The following is a 9,301-nucleotide window of genomic DNA, read 5'->3' as shown; positions in this document are numbered from 1 at the left end:
TCAAAAACAACACAGCCTACGCCAGGCAAGGTCTGCATGGGCTAGCAGTTAGCTTAGCCCGCCCCGCTTCTGTGTCCTGTCGGACCGCCCTCAACGTTTCCTCCTCGGGCACAGCTTCAGACGGGCCATGGTCCCCGGGCCCACCGGACAAAGCTAGCCCCAGGCCCACCGGACGTCAAAAACAACACAGCCTACGCCAGGCGAGGTCTGCATGGGCTAGCAGTTAGCTTAGCCCGCCCCATCGCTCTCCCAGCCAATCCAGCGCCAGCTCTCCCAGCCATCAAACGAAGACAAAACTCAGACGTGGACAAAGGCACTGCATGGACGGCACTGGGTGAGGCCGCCGCAGACGCGAATTCGCGCCGCCATCTTCCCACGCAGGGAGCGGAAAAACTTCCAACTGCTGATTGGTTAAAGTAGTCAGCGGTGAGGGTGAAGCAGGAAAGCGTTACTGTTGGAAGGCGACGCGGCGCATGACTGCACATTCTACCGGGAGACGCTGCAGGATATAAAATGAGGGGGTTTTAAATACGCACCGTGCTTCTCACAGGCTCGGAGCTTGCAGCAACATCTCCAGCGCCACATTCCAGCGAGCTGATAGAGACTTCCGGCGACGTGTGTTACTGTGTGATACTACCCGTCCACGCGGACCGTGACTGCAGTTGCATAAGAGCGGAGCTGGGCCGGTAACTCGGTTATCCAACGTGACAAGTCAGAGCAGGACCGAGCTGCGGTTGTGTCTGCCTGTGAAATCCCTCTGATGCCTTTGTGGGGACACGTGAAGGCGATGGTAAAACATGGCAGACAGCCGCTTTTAATTGGGCCTCAGAAGCAGGGCTCACGTCTGTTGGCGTGCCGTTGCGGGAGAAGGAAAGTCGTTTATCGCGCCTCACGAAAGCGTCTTGGAAAAAAAAGATCGGGCCTGTGTTTGCCGTCAGCGAGCTGGACGGTTTTACTTTTTTCTCCCCGTGTGGGGGAGAAGACGAAAAACGTGGTGAAGGCCGCACAAACGCACGCATTCATTACCTGAAACGCTGAGCACACACACACACACACACACACAGACACACACACACACACACACACACACACACACACACACACACACACACACACACGTCGCTGCTCTTCTCTCCAGCGGGTGATGGAGCGGCGATGAGCCCACGTGACTGCATGCACCTCACAACAAGAAGCCCTGTCTGTCTGCACAGCTGGCAGCGACACAACCGACGAGTCAGCAGAGAGGGACCCCCCCCCCAGCCCCCCCCCCAGCCAGTAGAGAGGGACCCCCCCCCCAGTCTCCCCCAGTCAGCAGAGAGGGACCCCCCCCCCAGCCCCCCCCCCCCCGAGCCAGTAGAGAGGGACCCCCCCCCAGTCTCCCCCAGTCAGCAGAGAGGGACCCCCCCCCCCCCAGCCCCCCCCCAGCCAGTAGAGAGGGGGACCCCCCCCGTTAGAAAAAATATGCATTTCTCCAGTAATGATGATGATGTGTGTGTGTGTGTGTGTGTGGGGGGGGGGGGTTGGGGATTGGGGGATGTGAGTGTGTAAATGCATGTGAGTGTGTGCATGTGTGTGTACGTCTGTGTGTGCACGTGTGTGTGTGTGGTTTGGGGATTGGGGGGATGTGAGCGTGTGTGTGTGTGTGTGTATGTGTGGTTTGAGGGTTGAGGGATGTGAGTGTGTGTGTGTGTGTGTGTGTGTGTGTGGTTTGGGGATTGGGGGGATGTGAGCGTGTGCATGTGTGTGTGTATGTGTGTGTGCGTGTGCACGTGTGTGTGGGGTTTGGGGGTTGGGGGATGTGTGTGTGTGTGTGTGTGCATGTGTGTGTGCGTGTGCACGTGTGTGGGGGGTTTGGGGGTTGGGGGATGTGCATGTGTGCATGTGTGTGTGTGCACGTGTGTGTGTGTGTGTGTGGTTTGGGGGTTGGGGGATGTGTGTGTGTGTGTGTGTGTGTGTGTGGTTTGGGGGTTGGGGGATGTGTGTGTGTGTGTGTGTGTGTGTGTGTGTGTGTGTGGTTTGGGGGTTGGGGGATGTGTGTGTGTGTGTGTGTGTATGTGTGGTTTGAGGGTTGAGGGATGTGTGTGTGTGTGTGTGTGTGTGTGTGTGTGTGTGTGTGTGTGTGTGCCCGCCTGCATACAGCAGCTCCAGTCTCCCAGCTGAGAGCAGCATAATAATAACAGTGTACAGTTGTAGCATGATGGTAAATATTCCTTCACAGTGACCACCCAGCTCCATTATGAACGTCCAGCACAGTCTGGCACAGACTGAACCACTCAGTCCGGTACTAACACCCGGGGTCAGTCTGTTACTGAGACCCGGGGTCAGTCTGTTACTGAGACCCGGGGTCAGTCTGTTAGACACCCGGGGTCAGTCTGTTACTGACACCCGGGGTCAGTCTGTTAGACACCCGGGGTCAGTCTGTTGCTGAGACCCGGGGTCAGTCTGTTAGACACCCGGGGTCAGTCTGTTGCTGAGACCCGGGTTCAGTCTGTTACTGAGACCCGGGGTCAGTCTGTTGCTGAGACCCGGGTTCAGTCTGTTACTGAGACCCGGGGTCAGTCTGTTGCTGAGACCCGGGGTCAGTCTGTTGCTGAGACCCGGGGTCAGTCTGTTACTGAGACCCGGGTTCAGTTCATCATGCGCTGTACAGACCTGCACGGCTACTAACAAACTGACATACTAGTGTGTTTCTACTGTAAAGTCAGTCCACATTATTTGGAGTGTGGCGTTCCCAGACAATCTCTACTGCTTCTTTTTTTTTACCCCCCCCCCATTTCTCCCCAATTGTATCCGGCCAATTACCCCACTCTTCTGAGCCGTCCCGGTCTCTGCTCCACCCCGTCTGCCGATCCGGGGAGGGCTGCAGACCACCACATGCCTCCTCCCATACATGTGGAGTCACCAGCCACTTCTTTTCACCTGACAGTGAGGAGTTTCACCAGGGGGACGTAGCACGTGGGAGGATCACGCTATTCCCCCCAGCCGCCCCCCCCCCGAACAGGTGCACCAACCGACCAGAGGAGGCGCTAGTGCAGCGACCAGGACACATACCCACATCCGGCTTCCCACCCACAGACACGGCCAGTTGTGTCTGTAAGGCAGCCCGACCAAGATGGAGGTAACACGGGGATTCGAACCGGGGATCCTCATGTATAGGCAATGGAACAGACCGCCACGCTACCCGGACGCCCCCCTCTGCTATTTTTAACAACAAATATAACAAACACAACCAAAACTCTTCTGATAGCGGGCTGTAACGACAATCAGCAATCAGTTTTAGTTCGTCCAGGTTAGATTGTGCAGCGTGTGTGTGTGTGTGTGTGTGTGTGTGTGTGTGTGTGTGTGTGTGTGTGTGTGGTACAACGCACCCCTGCATACAAATGCATTGCCCTTCTGCAGAGGGAACAAAAACAGACCGGCAGTCGTCAGACGAGTCAACAGAACGCCTCCAAAGTGCTGCTAGCCGGGACACAACGCCGTTGGGAGAAGAGCGACGGCGTTGACTTGAGGAGGACCGCGTCAGGGCCCCATGGGAAATATTCCGGGGGGTGGGGTGGGGGTGGGGGGGTTTACAGAAAGCCTAAAAGTGATAGCTTGGGGAAACGTTAAGCCCAGCTTGCTCATCACCTGCACACACGCTGTACTTATGTCTGATTCACTTAATGCGAGAGCGGTCTGGACATGAAGGAGGCTCAGCCTGCTTCATAGCAGCATGAATCAAACGAGGTAACGCACACCCACCCACACCCACACCCACACACCCACCCACCTACACACACACCTACGTATACCTACAGGCTCGCAGGTCTGTGTGCCACCCAGAGCCCCCGGCCTCCCCACGCCCGCCCTGCTCGCTCGCCGTGTGGGCCGAGCGACTTTGTAAGTGAGGCGAACGGCTTGGCAGGTCACGGCGTGTCCGTGCGGCTGATTTAAGTGTCAACCCTGCAACAGGCATTCCTGCTCTCAGCTGGGGACCGGTTCTTTCTGTTCTCCCTGCAGCCCAGGCCCGGTCCGACTTTCAGATCCAACTTAAAGACACACACACACACACACACACACACACGCAGCGCTGCCTTAGCAGGCAGACCGATTTTCACTGTGACAATAAGTAGACAGGCCAGGAAGAGGAAGTGCAGGGAATGTTTGTGATTGGCTGTCGGAAGCTAAACAATGCAACATTAGAGGAACTCCGCTGACAGTGACGGCCAACTCTGCTGCACACCAGAAACGGCACTTCCCCCAGCAGGGCTATTTCTTTAACCTTGAGAACAGCCCTGGAATATGTCAGTGGTGACGGAGACGGACAGAGAGGTGGACTGACAGAGTTAGACTGACAGACGGAGAGAGAGGGGGGGGGGGGAGAGGGGGAGAGAGAGAGAGAGGGGGTCAGAGGGGGCGGGGTATCGTCCACTACAGAGATTAAAAGCTTTACTCTCCCCCTTGCCTTTCTCCAACTTAACTCTACGACCGTCCCCCGGATTAGCCGAGGACTTCTTTTAAACCCCACCAACACACAGCGGTGCATCGAGACGCAGTCAAAGAAGGGGGTAATAAAGGAGACGGGGAGGGAGGGGGGGAGGGGGGGGTACCGGGGGTTGCCGGAGAAAGAGGGAGAGACACAGATGGGAGGAGAGGGGAAGGGGGAAACTAGCGCGTCTTACCCTCTCCCCACTGTTCCTCCGCAGAGTCCCCACCGGCAGCTTTAACATGAGCCTGCGGGTCCGGCCCGGCGTCACCGCTCCCTGGACCACCATCGTGCGCTCCGGCGTGTCCGCGGGCGCGTGCGGGTGTGTGCGTGTGAGCGTGTGCATGTGGGAGGTCGGGGTCCTGGCCATCCCGTCCAGTCCGGCGGCACCTCGGCGCGGGTTTCAGCCCGCGTACGACGCGTGGGAGCGGAAGAAACGGCACATTCAGGGTACGAGCGCACACGTGTGTGTGTGTGTGTGTGTTTGCACAACTCCCGTCCTGTCCTCCCTGTCGTCTCTCTCTCCCCCTCTCTCTCCCCCTCTCTCTCTCTCTCCCCTCTCTCCCTCCCTCAGCGTGGTGGAGAGCGCGGGTCTCTCGCTGCCTCTCTTTCCCCGTGTGTCAGGACTCTGCCCATTCTACTTGGCTTAGCTCCGCTCCACTCTGCGCCTGCCGAGGTAAAGGAGTGTGTGTCTAGCAGAGAGAGTGTGTGTCTGTGTGTGTGTCTGTCTGTGTGAGTGTGTCTGTGTGTGTGTCTGTCTCTGGGTGTGTGAGGGAGAGGGAGAGAGGGAGAGAGGGAGAGCGCGCTTTGTTCCTTCTCGCTCCCTTGCGCTCCTTCTCCACCACTGGCTGCCGGCTTTTCCCTCTATTATCACTCTCCCTGTGCCCCCCCCACCCCCCACCCCACCCCACCCCCCCACTCTGCTCTCTCTTGCCCCTCCCTCTTCTCAGCCGGGGGCTTAACCAGGTCACTGGATTAATATGACGTTACGGCGGTTATTAGCATATGCAGCCTATCACGTGATCTCACAATATTTTGAGTGTGACGACAGCCTTCATCACCCAACACACACCCACCCACACACACACCCACCCACCCACACACAGAGCCCCAACCCTCATGTAGGGATCACGTGGGGGACCTCAAAAGGAATATGGGATGTTTTGCCATCTGGTAGGGAGATTATCTCTGAAATCCCACATCCAGCTTTCTCTTCCAGCACTGTCTGGACCGGAACACAAAAAGAGAGTCAACACACACACACACTCGCACACCATTATGCAGATGCACACACAGATGCACACACAGATGCACACACAGATGCACACACCCACTAACCGCACCGTCGCCGGGTTCTTCCTGTACAAGATAAACGTGAGGGTCTCCATTCAAAATGGATGCCTTCGTTACGGCAAACGTCCACTTTAAAGCTCGGAGAGACTCCGGGGCCGCGCGGGGATGTTTTATCCCTCCTGACAACCGGCCAGCCGCTTAGATCCGCTGAGGGTAGTGGGCCGATGAGCTGAGTCAGATCCCGGTGTCCACTGTGGTGGTCTTCACACGGCCATTAGGGCTATTGGACAAGTGAGTTACAGCTGCGCCTAGTGACTTCCTGTCATATTCCTTTCATCACTCACCTCCCAGCTGCGGTGGTTCAGCATATCAGTATTGAGATGTCAGCTGATTAACCAAAGTGGATCAACACACACATATGCCCACATACAGGCACACACACACACATACATACCTAAAGAGGTGCATGCATACACCTACTGCAAGTGCAGGCCTGTGACTTGGAGAGAAAGCATTTCTTGGGGTAAGGTGTGTTAAGCCCATACCATAAGGTTACAGCCAGTAGCCATGAGCTTTGTGCAGCCAACAGGTATTAACACAACACAATATTAACCCTCAGTTCAAGTGAGCATACCTACCCACAAACCCCCTCCGTTATCCATATCTTTTCTATAAGCAAGACCTTACAGCTCTGATCCGACATGAGATTATATTTATCATGTACATGTACACAATCAAACACACGCGTGCATGCATATACACGCACACACACACACACACACACACACACACACACACACACACACACACACACACACACACACACACACACACACACACAGTGTAGAGCTGTGTGTCATCCACATATAGGAGAAATTCATCCGCAGCGGTAATCCCCACTAAGCATTATTTATTCAATACCCTCCCGAAATCAATGTGTGTGTGTGTGTGTGTGTGTGTGTGTGTGTGTGTGTGTGTGTGTGTGTGAGGTAGAGAGAGAGAGAGAGAGAGAGAGAGAGAGAGAGAGAGAGAGAGAGAGAGAGAGCTACATTAGAAATATCAGAGGGCTATTTATATACTCAGTATCTTCAGCCCCACAGTGCTAGCATCTAGTTCTCAAGAGATGTCATCTCTCCGAGAAAAGTCTAAATTCATCCCTCGCTTTTCACCACTGCTTCCCCTCCATGTGACACGTGGCTGTGATGTTAATTCAAATCGCCCGGATGACAGACATTAACCGCCACCGCTGATTTGCATGGCAAAATCACACTGTGGTCTTGGTACTGCACTTGACATCTCGTAGAGACGATGAAAAGGCGATGCCTATTTGCAGGGTTTAGGTACGGTTTGCACCTGCTTGTTCTGTTTGTCTTGCTATGAGACAACCATTTCTTTAACTAGATTTTTTAAATTCCATTTGCCCAAATCCATTGAGGTGATGAGCCTCCTTTCCCCTCTCGTCTTGACAGTGGGGGCTTGTTACTCTTCATGGTGCCTCAGGCAAGATGCACAATGACCTATTTCAGTCAAGATGTGCATAAAAATCAAAGGCGTGTGGGATTTGGACTTGGTAATAAAAACCTAAAATTGCAATGCCAAATATAAATAAATAAATAGGGTAAACCCAAAAATAGCGGGAGAGTTCTGTCACCTGTAATTGAAACTGAGCACCGTGCACTGCCTGCCCTCTCCGTGAACCAATCACCGAGTCTACGTGCAAAGAGTAGGTGGAGAGTAAAAGAAAACAAAAACAGAGAGAGAGTCAAGGAGCGAGGGAAACAAGGCTTTGAGATACATACTGTATCAACAGGGGGGAGAAGAGATTTAGTTCTCAATGAGGGAGAAGCTAACAATGGTACAATGTAACTGGATGGTCCGGCTTTGATGTGCAGTGTAACGCTAATATGGGAGATGCTAACAATATTACAATGTAACTGGATGGTCCGGCTTTGATGTGCAGTGTAACGCTAATATGGGAGATGCTAACAGTGTTACAATGTAACTGGATGGTCCGGCTTTGATGTGCAGTGTAATGCTAACATGGGAGATGCTAACAATGTTACGATGTGCCTGGATGGTCCAGCTTTGATGTGCAGTGTAACGCTAATATGGGAGATGCTAACAGTGTTACAATGTAACTGGATGGTCTGGCTTTGATGTGCAGTGTAACGCTAATATGGGAGATGCTAACAATGTTACAGTATAACTGGATGGTCCGGCTTTGATGTGTAGTGTAACGCTAATATGGGAGATGCTAACAATGTTACAATGTAACTGGATGGTCCGGCTTTGATGTGCAGTGTAACGCTAATATGGGAGATGCTAACAATGTTACAGTATAACTGGATGGTCCGGCTTTGATGTGCAGTGTAACGCTAATATGGGAGATGCTAACAATGTCACAATGTAACTGGATGGTCCGGCTTTGATGTGCAGTGTAACGCTAATATGGGAGATGCTAACAATGTTTCAGTATAACTGGATGGTCCAGCTTTGATGTGCAGTGTAACGCTAATATGGAAGATGCTAACAATGTTACAATGTAACTGGATGGTCTGGCTTTGATGTGCAGTGTAATGCTAACATGGGAGATGCTAACAATGTTACAGTATAACTGGATGGTCCAGCTTTGATGTGCAGTGTAATGCTAATATGGGAGATGCTAACAATGTTACAATGTAACTGGATGGTCTGGCTTTGATGTGCAGTGTAACGCTAATATGGGAGATGCTAACAATGTTACAGTATAACTGGATGGTCCGGCTTTGATGCACAGTGTAATGCTAATATGGGAGATACTAACAATGTTACAGTATAACTGGATGGTCCAGCTTTGATGTGCAGTGTAATGCTAACATGGGAGATGCTAACAATGTTACAATGTAACTGGATGGTCCGGCTTTGATGTGCAGTGTAACGCTAATATGGGAGATGCTAACAATGTTACAGTATAACTGGATGGTCCGGCTTTGATGTGCAGTGTAATGCTAACATGTGAGACGCTAACAATGTTACAATGTAACTAGATGGTCCGGCTTTGATGTGCAGTGTAACGCTAACATGGGAGATGCTAACAATGTTACAGTATAACTGGATGGTCTGGCCTATATGTGCAGTGTAACGCTAATATGGGAGATGCTAACAATGTTACAGTATAACTGGATGGTCCGGCTTTGATGTGCAGTGTAATGCTAACATGGGAGATGCTAACAATGTTACAATGTAACTGGATGGTCCGGCTTTGATGTGCAGTGTAACGCTAATATGGGAGATGCTAAGAATGTTACAGTGTAACTGGATGGTCCGGCTTTGATGTGCAGTGTAATGCTAATATGGTAGATGCTAACAATGTTACAGTATAACTGGATGGTCCGGCTTTGATGTGCAGTGTAATGCTAATATGGGAGATGCTAACAATGTTACAGTATAACTGGATGATCCAGCTTTGATGTGCAGTGTAATGCTAACATGGGAGATGCTAACAATGTTACAATGTAACTGGATGGTCCGGCTTTGATGTGCGGTGTAATGCTAATATGGGAG

The 9,301-nt window shown here is 52.4% G+C and overlaps 1 protein-coding gene across 1 annotated transcript in view; it reads right to left on the bottom strand.

Moving 5' to 3' along the window:
- Positions 1-4,922, bottom strand: part of frmd4a (FERM domain containing 4A) — a 67,697-nt gene extending 62,775 nt beyond the window's left edge. The window contains 2 exon segments of the mRNA XM_056282705.1: positions 533-540; positions 4,649-4,922. Of these exon segments, the coding sequence (XP_056138680.1) occupies positions 533-540; positions 4,649-4,835 (195 nt within the window). The 5' untranslated portion in view covers positions 4,836-4,922.
- Positions 4,923-9,301: the final 4,379 nt, after the last annotated feature.

The sequence above is a fragment of the Lampris incognitus genome, chromosome 6 (assembly GCF_029633865.1).
Source record: "Lampris incognitus isolate fLamInc1 chromosome 6, fLamInc1.hap2, whole genome shotgun sequence".
Taxonomy (NCBI): Eukaryota; Metazoa; Chordata; class Actinopteri; order Lampriformes; family Lampridae; genus Lampris; species Lampris incognitus.
The sequence above is the reverse complement of the archived record's forward strand: the minus strand, read 5'-3'. Positions and strand labels throughout refer to the sequence as shown.